This window comes from Chiloscyllium punctatum, chromosome 22 (genome assembly GCF_047496795.1).
Source record: "Chiloscyllium punctatum isolate Juve2018m chromosome 22, sChiPun1.3, whole genome shotgun sequence".
Classification (NCBI taxonomy): domain Eukaryota; kingdom Metazoa; phylum Chordata; class Chondrichthyes; order Orectolobiformes; family Hemiscylliidae; genus Chiloscyllium; species Chiloscyllium punctatum.
Window position 1 is genome coordinate 41,128,364 of NC_092760.1, and position 15,604 is coordinate 41,143,967.

General features: G+C 40.1%; 1 protein-coding gene across 5 annotated transcripts in view; it reads left to right on the forward strand.

Moving 5' to 3' along the window:
- Positions 1 to 15,604, forward strand: part of LOC140493563 (inner centromere protein B-like) — a 58,470-nt gene that overhangs the window by 11,072 nt on the left and 31,794 nt on the right. For all 5 annotated transcript variants that reach the window (XM_072592128.1, XM_072592127.1, XM_072592129.1 and 2 more), the window contains exons 4-7: positions 362 to 1,083; positions 2,978 to 3,023; positions 12,949 to 12,991; positions 13,112 to 13,229. In XM_072592128.1, coding sequence (XP_072448229.1) covers positions 362 to 1,083; positions 2,978 to 3,023; positions 12,949 to 12,991; positions 13,112 to 13,229 — 929 coding nt within the window. The remainder of the gene's footprint in view (positions 1 to 361; positions 1,084 to 2,977; positions 3,024 to 12,948; positions 12,992 to 13,111; positions 13,230 to 15,604) is intronic.

Sequence of the window (15,604 nt, forward strand, 5' to 3'; positions counted from 1 at the left end):
CAGAATCCTCAAATCTGTCATGCACCTGATGTCTCTCAACCAGGCCAACTCTTGCCTGCATGGCAAGGGCTTTAAGTGTGAGATAGCAATGTGGTTTTATAAGCAACATTTACATTGCTGTTAATTTTGTTTAGATATGAATGAGAAATGTTTCTCTTGAAGATTGTAATTTTATAATGATAGAATACATGGTTTCTATTAATATTATAAAATATTTTGCTACCGTGAATTGATTTCATAAAAATGCAATTAATTTTTTTTTAGTAATGAAGGAGAAGAGATTTATTCTCCATTTTGAGATTCTCAAATCCAACTGATAAATTACTTAAGCATCTTTTTTATTTTAAAAATTTGTTTCCAGGTTTTCTAGAAGCCGAAAAAGTTTCAGGCGTTCTTCAGTTCGGCGGCCGAAACTCTTAAACAGAATCTTTGTGGAAGATAATGGTAACTCTAAGAGCAGAACTGAACAAGCCTGTCCTGTTAATCTAACACCATCAGAGTCACCTGCAAGAGCAACAATGGCCAGTCTAGAAACTGAAAAGCACAATATTGTCCCAGTTAATAGTAGAGTTCCATTGATTGAATTGTCGCTGAATGACTGCAAGCCTCCAGAATTGCAGAAGAGTCATGTGGCCAACTTAGCTCAATCTCTTCTGATTCCTGAAGACGTGAACTTGTTTCAAGAAACAGTTAAAGCAAAACAACCTGAGAGTGAAACTATTTTGGAAACTGCAGTGAACCCCAGCAGCCCAAATCCTGAAGGAATGAAGCTGAAAATTGATGTTACTGCTAAAGTAAATGCAGTTACTGGAGACACCCATTTAGCTAACTGGGAGTTAGGTGATACCCCCATTGCAGATGGGGGTTCCAACTCTGGTGAAGTTGAAAATAAGCTTGTTCGCAACCATAATTGCAGATTGGTACGGAAAAGTATTAGCAGTCGCCGGTCCAGCTCCTTCAGATTGATGGATAAATTTTCACTGAATGTTCAATGGACTACCATGGTGCAGGAATCCAGCAGAAAATCTTTGCACAAATCAATTGCCTGGAGAAAAAATATGCAGGAGTCCTCTGCTTCCAGTTGTAAGTTTTCAAACTAAGGAAAATTCACAGCTGCTTTGTATTCTGAATGCAGAATGGCTCCCCTTGTGCTCTGCTTTCTGAGCACCTTTTTTGACCAAAACTTGTGCTAAAAGAATCTATTCAATCATAAAAGGGTTATTCTGCAGGTGGAGCCCTACTGACTCTCCAAATGAGCTCTATGACTGCACCATTCTCATGCCTTTTCCCCATAATCTTGCATATTCTTTTTAGTTAAATAATCTACTGCCTCAATACAACCTGCTTCCACTACACTTCCAGGCAATGCATTCCAGAACTGAACTGTTTTAAGAAAAGCCTTATCACATTACACTTGCTTCTTTTGCAAATCACTTGAAATCTACATCTTCCTGTTCTTTAGTAATCCTTTTAACAAGGAAATGGTTTCTCCCAATCTCCTTGATTCAGCGCCCTATGATTTTGCAAACATCAATCCGATCTACTCTCTCCAGAGAATAGTCCAGCTTCTCCAATTTATCCATTATCACTGAAAATTCTCATCTCTGCAGCTATTTATGTAAGTCTTTTCTGTACTCTATGCAATGTGTTTACCTTATTCTTCTGCAGTACCCATAACCATACATAATAATCCAGGCAAAGTCTAATCTGTGACTCGTATAAATCTTTAACATCACCTCCTTGCTGTATTAGTGAAGGGGTTACAAGGAAAAGCTATAACTACCCAGAATTTAAAGAAACTCTGTCAAGAATAATTGACTATCTTGAATTCTCCTTGGACTTTTGCCAAATTTCTGTCAAATTGAATCTTATGTCAGCTCTTCCATTGTACAAAGGTTTCTTTTAAGCCTAAAGAATCTAATTAATTGCCCTTCATTTCTAAAGAAATTATGAAATGCAGCACTAACCAAAAAAGGTTGTAAGTTTCTTTTGGGTTTCAAGGATGACTTAGATGGGCTGTTGCCAACAAATGAAATTTTAGAATTATTAGAAACCTAAACTAACCTGGCCACAATATTTCATTAATTATGATGAAGGTAATTTTCTATTTAAAACTGATAGTCTAGATCTGGTTAATTCCATTTTTACCTTTCGGATCAAAGAGCATATGTTTAGCTTTTCCTATTGTCCATTCATTGCCTCTGTATGCTGACTGGTTCTTGAGCAGTATGATTGCCCTTTTCTTTCCTTCAGATTTTGGAACAAAAAGTCCTTTTACTGGAGGTTTCTGCTTTTTCTTCCGAGAAATACAGATTTTGTGGATTCGGTCTCTTGACTCTGTTGCTGTAGTTTAATGAAAAGCCAAATGTGGAAAGAGCCAGCAAAATATTTTAAAATAGCGATTTAATATGCCAAACTAATTGAGCAAGGATAGTGAAATTATACAAGATTATACAGGTTCATTAACAGTGAGAAAATAAATCCAGATTATAAAAGGCACACTGTGCTTTGCATTCATGTTTCAGTAGTGACTTTAAGCAGCAATCCTGTTTTTTTTTAGTATTTCAACCCCAATTCCTCACTCTACCCAATGAATTTTCAAAATTTTCAATAATTTGAAATTTGAATCTAGTACTGTTTCTCATTCTCTTCATGAGGATGATTTTGAACATTAAACATTTCACAGAATCCCTACAGTGTGGAAATAGGCCCTTTGGCCCAACAGATCCACACCAATCCTCTAAAGAATATCCCACCCAGACTCATTTCTCCTATTACACTACATTTCCCCTGACTAACCTATACATATTCTTCCAAATTTTAGAATATTGTTGGACTGTTTAATTCTACAGACTTTATTTGTATCAGCTTCTTGAATCTTTACCTAATACTTGATTGAGCTTTTTGACACTGCAAGTTTTGTTTTATACCAACGTTCTTTTCACTTTTGATTTATTTCCTTTCCTTTTGTCCTTAGATCATAACTCTATTCAGAAATTGAAGAAAAATATGGAAGAAGAATGGTGAGATTTGTCTTTTGAGTAGCTGGCTTGTGGCTGAATGAAGTATAATCCATTTTTAAAAAAATTGTCATCCCTTAAAGGAGATCTCCTCTGGAAGATGTCTTCCTCTATAACTCTCCCAAGAAACTAGTTTCAATGTAGAAACCACAGCAGTAATACTAACCTTGTCCTGGAGGTAATTGCTTTAACTGGAGTCCAATCACAAATGCAAGTTGCTCTCTGCTTCCTTCCCAAGTGCGTTTTATAGATTATGCTATAGGCTAGTACAACACAGTCACCAAACGATCCTGTTCCTAGTTAGCATTCACTAACTATTAGATTTGTAGCATAGCTCTTACATGGGGAACTCTGCCGACTTTGATTGCTAAATCCTTTCTCAACCAGGTTCACAAGCTCTATTTTAGTGACTTTATTTCTCTAATTGAAGTCCAACTTGTTTGTGTTAATTACCTTTTTAGTCACTACTTGAAAATTTCAAACTTCAATTTGTTATTCATTTAAAGGCAAAGTCTGATTTAGGGATAGTCAGCATGGCTTTGTGCATGGGAACTCATGTCTCAAACTTGATTGTTCCTTCTTCAAAAAACTCAAAGAGGATTGAGGAAGGCAGAGTGGTCGATGTGATCTACATGGACCTATCAGGCGTTCGACAAGGTTCCCCATGGGAGACTGGCTAGCAAGGTTAGATCTCACGGAATACAGGGAGAACTCACCATTTGGATACAGAACTGCTCAAAGATAGTACTGTTGTGCCACTGTGCTCATTGTAACAGCCTCCACCAGTTCCTCTGGCAGCTCATTCCATACACGTACCACCCATGAAAAGAAATTGCCCCTTAGGTCTCTTTTATATCTTTCCCCTCTCACCCTAAACATATGCCCTCTAGTTCTGGGCTGCCCAACCCCAGGGAAAAGACTTTGTCTATTTATCCTATCCATACCCCTCATGACTTTATGAATCTTTATGAGGTCACCCCTCAGCCTCTGACGCTCCAGAGAAAGTAGCCATAGCCTATTCAACCTCTCCCTATAGCTCAAATCCTCCAATCCTGGCAGCATCCTTGTAAAACAACTAGCATTGCTGCCTCACAGTGCCAGAGACCTGGGTTCAATTCCCGCTTCAGGCAACTGTCTGTGTGGAGTTTGCATATTCTCCCTGTGTCTGTGTGGGTTTCCTCTGGTTGCTCTGGTTTCCTCTGGTTGCTCTGGTTTCCTCCCACAACACAAAAATGTGCAGGTTAGGTGAATGGGCCATGCCCTAAATTGCACATGGTGTTAGGTGAAGGGGTGAATGTAGGGTAATGGGTCTGGGTGGATTGCTCTACGGCAGACTTGTTGGGCCGAAGAGTTTGTTTGTGGAATTCATTGCAGTAGAGTGCAGTGGAGGCCAGGATGCTAAATGTCTTCAAGGCAGAGATTGATAAGTTCTTGATGTCACAAGGAATTAAGGGCTACGGTGAGAATGCGGGTAAGTGGAGTTGAAATGCCCATCAGCCATTATTGAATGGCGGAGTGGACTCGATGGGCCGAATGGCCTTCCTTCCACTCCTATGTTTTATTGTGTTATTGTCTATAGAAGTCAGGGTGTGTTGGTGAGGGTTGTTTTTCAGACTGGAGGTATGTGACCAGTGGAGTGCCACAAGGATCAGTGGTGGGTCCACTACGTTTCGTCATTTATATAAATTATTTGGATGCGAGCATAAGAGGTATAGTTAATAAGATTGCAGATGACACCAAAATTGGAGGTGCGGTGGACAGCGAAGAAGGTTACCTCTGATTACAATGGGATTTTCATCAGATGGGCCAATTGGCTCAGAAGTGGCAGATGGACTTAACTTAAATAAATGTGAGGTGCTGCATTTTGAGAAAGCAAATCTTAGCAGGACTTATACACTTAATGGTAAGGTCCTAGGGAGTGTTGCTGAACGAAGAGACCTAGGAGTGCAGGTTCATAACTCCTTGAAAGTAGAGTCATGGGTAGATAGGATAGTGAAGAAGGCGTTTGGTATGCTTTCCTTTATTGGTCAGAGTATTGAGTACAGGAGTTGGGAGGTCATGTTGTGGCTGTACAGGACATTGGTTAGGCCTCTGTTGGAATATTGCGTGCAATTCTGGTCTCCTTCCTACGGGAAAGATGTGAAACTTGAAAGGGTTCAGAAAATATTTACAAGGATGTTGCCAGGGTTGGAGGATTTGAGCTATAGGGAGAGGTTGAATAGGCTATGGCTGCTTTCTCTGGAGTGTCGGAGGCTGAGGGGTGACCTTATAAAGGTTTATAAAGTCATGAGGGGTATGGATAGGATAAATAGACAAAGTCTTTTCCCTGGGGTTGGGCAGCCCAAAACTAGAGGGCATATGTTTAGGGTGAGAAGGGAAAGATATAATAGAGACCTAAGGGGTGATTTTTTTAAATGCAGAGGGTGGTACGTGTATGGAAATGGTGGAGGCTACTACAATTGCAACATTTAAAAGGCATCTGGATGGGTATATGAATAAGAAGGGTTTGGAGGGATATGGAGGAGAAAGTGAGGACTGCAGATGCTGGAGATCAGAGCTGAAAATGTGTTGTTGGAAAAGCGCGGCAGGTCTGGCAGCATCCTCCTGTTCCTGTTCCTTGGATGCTGCCTGACCTGCTGTGCTTTTCCAACAACACACTTTCAGCTTTGGAGGGATATGGGCCAAGAGCTGGCAGGTGGGATTAGATTGGGTTGGGATAACTGGTCGGAATGAACGAGATCGACTGAAGGGTCTGTTTCCGTGCTGTACATCTGACTCTAATTGTTTTGAAATGTTCTACTTCTTTGTAGACAAAATGCATCCTGTTTTCGGTGATTGCCAGTGAGTCTGGTTACTAGGTGTTATACAATATCAAAGTGCTTTGAAACCTTTTTAAGAATTTTCTGCAAGGCTTCAGATTTTAAGCTGCATAGTTCATTTACCCAAACGTTGGTACCATATCTGAAAGTTTGTGACCATTGTTGTAGTCAAGGGTGGTAGAAGATGAAAACTGTCCAAATGTGAAAGACGCACTTCGCACAGGAATGATTTCCACCGTGCTTAAGTCTTTATTTTTAAATATGTCTTTGCGGGGGGGGGACAAAAAAAGACATTTTGCCAGACTGTTTTGTCTTATACTCAACCTGATATTCTTGCAAATTGTTCTCAGGGGAAAGCTACATGTATATACTGTGTGTGAGAGAGGGGAGTGCTGACTGGATGGCAAATGGGGTCTTGTTAGAGGTCTTGCCATGATAAATGCAGTAAATAATAATGGTTGACTGTTCCCTGCCAGGCTTTGTTTAAATCTTAAACAGGCTAATTGATTCTGGTCAGGACAATGGTAAATGATCTTATGAACAGGATGCATTTTTGTCTACAATGCATTACAACTTTTCAAACCAATTATGAACACCACATTTGAACCTGAGATTTGTTTTGTACAGTAACTAAAAGATAAATAGTGTAAACAGTTGAATTTAATTTAGAGAAATATGGTCACTAAAATAGGATTGAGAACCTGGTTGTCATGACTTTTATGGAGTTGAAATGGGCAAACTGTGTGTACATGTTCTCTTGCCTCTAAAGAATAGGGCCTTATATATTAATATGTAGCTTCCAGTACAGGTATGTGCCACACTGCATGCCTGACCATCCTAAATTAACAACATAATTTTGTGCACACAAGGGATAATTCAAGTGCAGAATCGATGTTGGACGCCTGTCTAAACATGATCAACGCCTTGTTAAATGCAAATAGTTGAAGTGATATGCTGTTGGATATGGTCTGCCAGTCTTTGGAATGTATGGTCTACATACCTAAGTCTATTCTGTGATCGAGATATTTTCTAAAACATCTGAAACAGGTGGGACTTGAACCTGGGCCTCCTGGGTCTGGGCTAAGTGATTAAATTCCACCATAGCAGCTGAGACAAATTGTGACATTTTCAAAGAATAGATATTTCTAAAGGCCCATACTTCTTTTATTTTCTTTTAAACAGTCGGTTCACCCACTTTTGTAATGTTGATGAATTCTATGGTACTTCTTTAAAAAGAAAATTCCAGGATGCTGCTCCATATTTTTGCCCAGAAACTGATAAGCTTCTCTCTAAGGGAACCTGGTTCACAGGGAGTGGTACAACAAAGAAGTAGCCAGGAGAACCAAGTTTTAGCATCTCAAAGTTACTCACGTTTTAAAGCGTTTATATTTTTTTGGCTAGCTTGCACATTATCTCAGAGCTCCTTTTTTTTCGCTTTTGACAAGCTGACTACTTCCTGCGTGATTTGCTTCTCTCATTGTATTCCTGCTTCAGTCTCCATATTTGTTTTTGTCTGCATCTGTACCTTCACATTCTCAGTTCCTTTGCTGTAGTTCTTTTTGCCTCTGGCTCTTTTGTGTCTGTCTCATGTGGTGTCTGTGTTTCAAACTGCCTGCCATTGGTGCACTCAAATCATGTGAACCAGTATATGTTAATATCTAAGAAATGTACAATTGATCACTTTGCAGTTGATGCAACTTGCTTGGACCTTGTTCAAATATTATGCAAACATATGAAATAGAAGCTGAAGTAGGCCATTTGTCCTTCAAACCTGCTCAGCCATTCAGGAAAAGAATGGCTAATCTGTTTGCTTTGAATTCTACATTTACATCTACCCCATAACCTTTTTTTATATTTAAAAAACAAAACCTTTAGATTCCCCTGTCTAACATTTTTATCCACTCCTGTCGTAAAAAGATTTAATAATCCCACCTTCATCACTTTGTGAAGCTGTGTTCTAAAGTACCACAACACTTGCGGAAAAGGTTCCCCTCATCCCTTGCCTGAAAGGGCAACTGCCACTTTTAATTCTGCACTGACCCGTATGAGGAAACATCATTTCTGCATCCATCTTGTCAAGATTGTTCAGGATCCTGTTTTGTTTCAATCAAGTCACTGTCATTCTTAAATCTGCAGTGGAAACAAGGTCAGTCCTTCCAAGTCAACCCACTCACTTCAAACAGTCATCTTGTAAGCCATCTCCAATACATTTACATCACTTAAATAAAAATACTATAGCTGCATATCATGTTCAAGATTTGGTCCAACGATGTCCTGCATAACTGAAGCGTAATCCTCATTAAACAACTGAAGCATTTTATGTTCTGTTCCCCTCAAAGGACAACAAGCTTTTTTGATTGCATACTGTACCTGCATAAAAGCTCCTGCACCAGAATGTCCAAATCTCTCTGCACCTTTGGAATTTCTGCAGTCATTCTCCAATTAAGATGATCTACTTTTTCATTCTTTCCTGCTGAAAGGATCAACTTCACATTTTCTCACATCAGATCCCTCCCAGTTTTTTTTTCCCACCCATTCAATTTATATCCATCTGTAACCTCCTTAGTCTTCACAGCTTAACTTTTTCCTCCCTGTTTTTGTGTGTTCTGTAAATATATCTGCCATTTTTTTGCTCCCCTCATTAAAGTCATTCATAGAAATTGATCTTTAAGAAAAATGTTGAAGCCACAGCACAGACACTGGGGACCCTACTCGTCACATGCTGATAATCAGGCAAGGGTCCACTTATGCATAATCTATTTTGTCAGCTGTACTTCTATCCATACTTATTATCCCATACAATTTGTTTTTATTTTTCACATTAATCTTTATGGCACCATATTCAATGCCTTTTTAAACCCAAATGTTGTATGCCTCCTGTGTTCCTTCATTCACAATGCATATTGTTCCCTCTGGTCAGTTAGCTCAGTTGGAATGAATGGGCTAGTTCATGGTGCAGTACAAGTGCAATTACTGTACCAGCTGTCCACCTTCTTGACCTCCTCCTTTGCTTGAGGTGTGGTGACCCTCTGGTTAAACCAGTCATTTCTCTGAGAGGGCAGCCTATGCTCTGCTAGCACTGTGGTGACTTTATTCCTTCCAGAAAGGAAATTGGTTAAACATGACTTTCCTTTGAAACCATGCTGACTCTTCCAATTTAACTTGGGTTTTTTAAAGATATATAAATTTTGTTTAGTTTGGAAATGTGGTTGGCATGGACTAACTGGATGGAAGGGTCTGTTTCTGAGTTATTTGACTAAGTGCACATCTATAATCTCTAACCAATTTGTAACATCTTCCTAACCATGGATATCCAGTTAACTGGATTTCAGATTCCTGTTTTCTACAACCTCCTACTTGAATAGAGAAATATACTTTGCTACTTTCCAGTCCATAGAAACCATTCCTGAATATAGAAATTATGGCTTGGGGGTAGGGGAATGGATTCTTAAGGCCCATTGCTTTTTCACAGCCGTGCTAAAGAAATTGCAACTTTTCTTTCCTGTAATGCTTTTAGAGTAGAGAGTTATGTTTTTGTTTTCAGGCTAACAAATGGAGCATTAAACATTGCCTCTTGTGCACCTTCAAAAGTGATGGAAATAAATATAAAAGCTGGCCACATCATGCCTTTTGCTGCAAGGGTACCATGGTTTGAGGAGGTCTAGCACCATTATCTTGGGACAACTGCTGATGGCACTATCAAGTGCTATCCACATTCTTGCATCTCAGAATTGCAGCTGCTGTAGGCGGCAGTGCAAGAGGCAATACAAAGATGAGAATTAATCTCCTATGTAATTGAAGGTGAGCAGGGTGATATCTTTGCCCTGATTTGTTATTTTTGTGAACCTTCTATCTCAATTGACAGAAGAAATTCAACAATTCGGTACAGTATATGACCGAAGAAAGTACATTAATTGTTGGCAAAAGCGTCTGGATCAAGATCCTGGAAATATAATTGCATCATTGGGATTGGCCAGATGATTTCACTTTTATCTGGGCCGCTAAGGATCACTTCAGCTGCTTAGATGAAAGTTAAATTTAAATATAGAAGACGGGGATGGAATGTCGGCCATTCAAGCCCTCGTGTCTACTCTGCTAATCTTTAATACAGGTAGCCCCCACTATCTGAAAATAGAATGTTCCCAGGAAACCTTTCATAAGCCAAAAATGGTGTGAAGCCAAGGTGCATGATTTATATGGGAAAACATCGCTTTTGTTTGTGTGAAAACAAAAATCCTCTTTGGATTTTCAAAAACAGGTACTAATGTAGATCTTTCTTAAAAGCGAAATTATGTAAAGTGAATGTTCGAAAAGCAGGGAATTCCTGTATTATGGATGATCATGGAGCTCAGTATCTAAACTTTACATCGCCCCACCAAATATCCCTTGATTCCTCCAGCTGTAACAGCTTTGTTACCTCCTTCTTGAGAAAACACTATATTTTGGCCTCACCACTTTGTGGTAATGAGATGAATTCAACAGGATCACAACCCTAGATGAAGAAAGTTTTCCTCATCTCAACCCTAAAAGGGGTGCCCCTTATTTTTCAACATGATCCCTCGTTCTGGGCTCTCCTACCATCAAACATCTAACCTGTCCAATCCCTTTGAAGTTCGTAAGTTTCTCTGCAATTCACTCTCATTCTTCTAAACTCCAGTGAGTAGAATCTTAACTGACTCTTCTCTCCTTTTACGTCAGTCCTGCCATCCCAGGACTCAAGTAGTGAGCAACACTTCGGCAAAGGTTGTTGGATGTGATTTTGGGCTGAAGATTCCTTGGCTGAGTTGGACATCCTTTCTTTTAGCTTAAAGTTAGGGGTGATTGTAGTGGCTCAGTGGTTAGCACTATTGCCTCTCTGTGCTAGAGACCAAGGTTCAACTCCAGCCTTCGATGACTGTGTTTGTGGATTTTACGCATTGTGTTTGTGTGGGTTCTCTCTGGGTGTTCTGGTTTCTTCCTACACGCAAGGTTTGCGGGCTAGATTGATTGGCCATGTGAAATGCAGGGTTACGGGAATGGTGTGGGTCTGGACGGGATGCTCTTTGCAGACTCCAATGGGCCGAACAGACTGCTTCCACAATGTAGGGATTCTGTGATCAGCCACCAAACAGTGCTATGTGATTGTGATAAAGTTGCCCTTCTCACTTATTGGAAACTTGTTGCATCCTCCAAACCGTTTTTCTTTTGGTTTGTCACATTTGTACAGTGCTGAAAGTAATTTGTAACCCTTTTTACTAAATGAGTTTCAATGTAATGTTTTTGGATAAATTCAGTGTAGAGGTGGAAGGTTTAGTCTTTGGGTGGTGCAGTGGCTCAGTGGTTAGCACTGCTGCCTCAACACCAGAGTCCCAGGTTCGGTTCCAGTCTCAGGTGACTGTCTGTCTGGAGTTTGTACGTTCTCCCCATGTCTGCATGGGTTCCCTCCAATGTTCTGGTTTCCTCTCACAGATGTGAAGGTTAGGTGAATTGGCCATGCTAAATTGCCCCAAGGATTCAGGATGTGTGGGCAAGGTGCATTAGTCAGAGGAAATGTAGAGTAATAGGAGTAGGGGAATGGGTCTGGGTGGGTTACTGTTTGGACGGTTGGTGTGTACTTGTTGGGTCAACTAGCTTGTTTCCTCACTGTAGGGATTCTATCATTGTGAGGCTCAAAGCTGAAAATAAAGGAATTGTACCAAATATGTATTACCATGTTTTATGGTGGTCTTTACTACAAATGGGCATCAAAACAGAAAAAAAATCATACTTTCTTGGTCCAGTCCCTTCATCAAGTTTCCCTCCTTCTGTTCCCCTCATGTTATGATTGGAGGAGCAGCAAGAACTGGCACCTGTGATTTGAAGGAGTTGGTGCACTTATTCTGGCTGGTATTGCTGCTGTCATGCCAGGATTCTTTTGGCTGCCCCATGACCAATTGTGTTGCAATGTGGCCAAGGAGGAGAATGCAAAAACGCGGAGGAGGCAAATGGACCTAACAATGAGACCAGGAGCAGAGCCTGGGGTAGCTGTTATTTTGGCCTCTCCCTTCTCTTGACCTGGATGTTGTACATGCAGTTAGGATGGTTGATCTTTCACCTTTTCATTGGGATAGCATAGGTGAATTTGGGTGTTGTTTTGAAGGGAAGTGAGAGCTAGATAGACTTTGCATGAGTGCCAGTTCATGGGGATGGGAGTTTGGAGTCTGGGTCTGGAGCCACGCATTGTCTGATTGGTAGCTTGGTGCTGCAACATTAGTTTGTGTCAATTTCCTTTTGTACTTTTTGGACCTGTGAAAATTAGTAGCGATGTCTGTTTGAAGTGTGTACTGAAAACATACATCGTGAAGGGAAAGAAATGTGAAATAGAACAAAACGAGGCCCGGTGCAAGCAGGTGGAACTAGTTTTAGTTTGGGAGCATAGTTGGAGTGGACTGGTTGGACGAAAGGGCCTGTTCCCGTGCTGTATGATGAGTCTGCATCCTTTTCAATTAAATTATAAGTGGTTGCATATGAGATGCGTTTTTGTGCCAAAATTTTCATTTTTGGAAATAGTAAGGGCAATGTATTCATTTCAAATTATTTTATAAAACATGTGTTGTAGGAAACCAAATACCAAGACCTGGCTCATGGATATCAAGCTTTAAGGAATTAATTATGTAGTCTTGTTTTTTTTTTTCCTTGCTGTATATTCAATCTAAAGATAATACTTTCTGGATTTTAAGGATATGTCACCACGTGAGTATGACCTAACAAAGGAGTTAGTGAGCATGAAAATGATGCCCCTTAGTCAAAAGATACTGCCCTTAGGGTAATTTCAAAAAGCAATCCTGAGGAAAGAAAATTTATTTTGACTCCTCCTGGATAACTTTAAACAGAAAAGTAGATTAATTTCATTTTGTTTTTGCAGTACTTTTGAGATGGCCATAAAGTGGCTTAATCTAAAAATTTAATGTGTGTTTTGGAAATAAATTCAAGAGTTGCAAGTTGTATTAAATTGCAAGTTTCTTTCACTTGTCAGAAGATTTCTATGACATACCTTTTTATCAAAAGGCTTAACAGTATTTGTTCTGATCTTTAGTTCAAAATGTTGAAAAAAATTATAGCATACTTAGAACAATGTTTTGTCATTGCAGTGTTGAAGTGACTGAACCAAATCAAAATCAACCAGTCATGTTGGTAGGTATCATTCAAATTGTATTGCTCTTCTAAACTTTTGGCATTTAACTTCTATAGTAGTTTAATTAGCGATGTGAGCAATCATGCAAACGACACTCTTTTTGTTCTATTTATCTGCAGGGTCCTGAAAAGCACAGTCCTCGATGCACTAGAAATGCCACAAAAATTGTGAAGGCCAATCTTGAGAATGTGTCTCGGCTGCAAGCTTGTAGAAATTCACCAAGGTTTCAGGGAAAAGGTTTGTGGTCAATTTTTTTTTAAAAGTTCAATTTTACTTTTGAAAAACTCGCCATAGTTATATGGTTTTGGGTTGCTAATTTTTTAAAGACTGGACCTTTCTGTGGAGAGTGTGTTGAAGCTTGTAAAAAGCCAAGTCTGGAAGAACAGTCAGATACTGAACCAATGTGAGGCAATAACGATTTCAAACTCGTGATTTTGGATGGATTGTCACCTCCTCCAAGAGGATAAGGAAAAGCTGTGCACGATGGGCAATTAAGTGGAGTGGCTTTGTTTTAATAAAAATAACCACTTGCAATTCTGCAGCCATAGTGTGTGCTTTGAGATATTGTTTACTGGGTAGTCATCATTGCAACCTCAAATTAATTTGTTGAAGGTCAGCAATGTTGCTTTACATTGTACCCAATATAGGCTTCACAGTGATTGTGCACTTTCCTGTATATTGAAATGTACCAGCGAAGTCTATTCTTCCTGAAATGCAGTGGTTAGCACTGCTGCCTCACAGCACCAGGTTCCCAGGTTCGATTCCAGCCTCTGGCGACTGTCTGTGTGGAGTTTGCACATCCTTCCTGTGTCTGCATTGGTTTCCTCCGGGTGCTCTGGTTTCCTCCCACAGTTCAAAGATGTACAGGTCAGGTGAATTGGCCATGTTAAATTGCCCATAGTGTGAGGTGCATTAGTCAAGGGAAATGGGTCTGGGTGGGTTACTCTTCGGAGGGTCGGTGTGGACATGTTGGGCCAAAGGGCTTGTTTCCACACTGTAGGGAATCTATTCTAATCTAAAATCTCCTGATGTAGGGCAATCATTACAACTTGAATCTTCAAATTGCTGCTGGACTAATGGCTTTCTTCAGCATCTTTGTACACTTCTCTGTGCCAAGTGTATGCCTTGCATGGACTTATCCATGCATGTGAGCAATCCAAATATTTTGTCCAAGTGTATGCCTTATCTGGTAGAGACAGCAGTTGCTGACTTCCCTCCATTTTAAGTCTTAGCAGACCTGCATGACTCAGCATAGTTCTGTTCACATAACCAGGCCATTGCCAAACCTCAGTCCTCAGTCTTATCCAACGTCACCCTGTCTATATACAATGCAAACTTCAAAGAATTATGTACCTGAGCCCCAAGGTCTCTGTTCTACAATACTACCATTAATTGTCTTGCCCTTTTTTTTTTGGTTTTTTACCAAAAATGCAGCACCTCATTTAGCCAAATTAAACTCCATGTGCCACTCCTCAGCCCATTTAACCCAGTTGATCAAGATCTCTTTGTAATCTTAGGTACCCTTCACTTCCACTATACCATCAATTTTGGTGTCATCTACAAACTTACCAGCCATGCCTCCTATGTTCTCATCCTAATATTTGTTTAAAATGACAGACAAAAGTGGACCCAGCACTGGTCCCTGTGAAACACTGCTGGTCATAGGCCTCCAATCAAAAAAAAACAATTCTCTATCACCACCCTCTGTCTCCTGCTGTTAATCCAATTTGCAAGCTCACCCTGAATGTGATTGAGCTTTACTAATTTGTCTAACATACGATTGTGAAAGGCTTTACTAAAGTCCAATTAAACAGTATCTTTCTTCTATGCTGCCATTATTTATCTTAGTTTTCTTTTGAAAGAAATTAACCATCAAGTCTGAGATAGAATTTCCCTCGAACAAAACCATGCTGGCTATTTCTCATCATTCCTTGTCTCTCCAAATGTGCACAAATCCTATTGTTCAGAATCACCTGCAACAGCTTACCCACCACTGATCCAGAGTTCTAAAGAGCTCGTGCTTTCCATGCATCCCTTTTTAAATGAAGGCACAAAATTAGCCACTCTCCAGTCATCCAGCATCTGACCCATTGGTATAGGTAACATAAATATTTCTGCAAGGAGCCCCACAATTTCTTCCCTAACTTCCCACAATGTCCTGGAATACACTAGATCCTGGAGATTTCTCCACTTTTATACAGGGCAACTCATGTATCTGCAGATAGTGTTACTGCCTTTTCAGTTACCCACAGTTTACTGCAGCCTGAACGTATTATAGCAATCATTCCAGGGCCCAAGGGCTGCCGGAAATTAATGGGCTTGCTCTACCTGCAGTTTCTGGCTTCCGCCGTAGGTCTGAGAACGTATCCCATGTGGGTATGAGGGACTACTGTATTTTCTAAGACCTCTAGGATTTCCTCTTCTGAAATGTGAACTATTTTCAAAACATCAATGTTTGAGTTCTCTTTCCTGTACAGCTTTCTCTTTTTAGGAGTTGAATTTGGGGAACATTCCTAACTTGGGTGAATCAGTAATCTTGAAGAGCGTGATGCTGGAATAGTACAGCCAGCCAGGCAGCATGCGAGGGGTAGGAGAATTGATGTTTCAGGCAT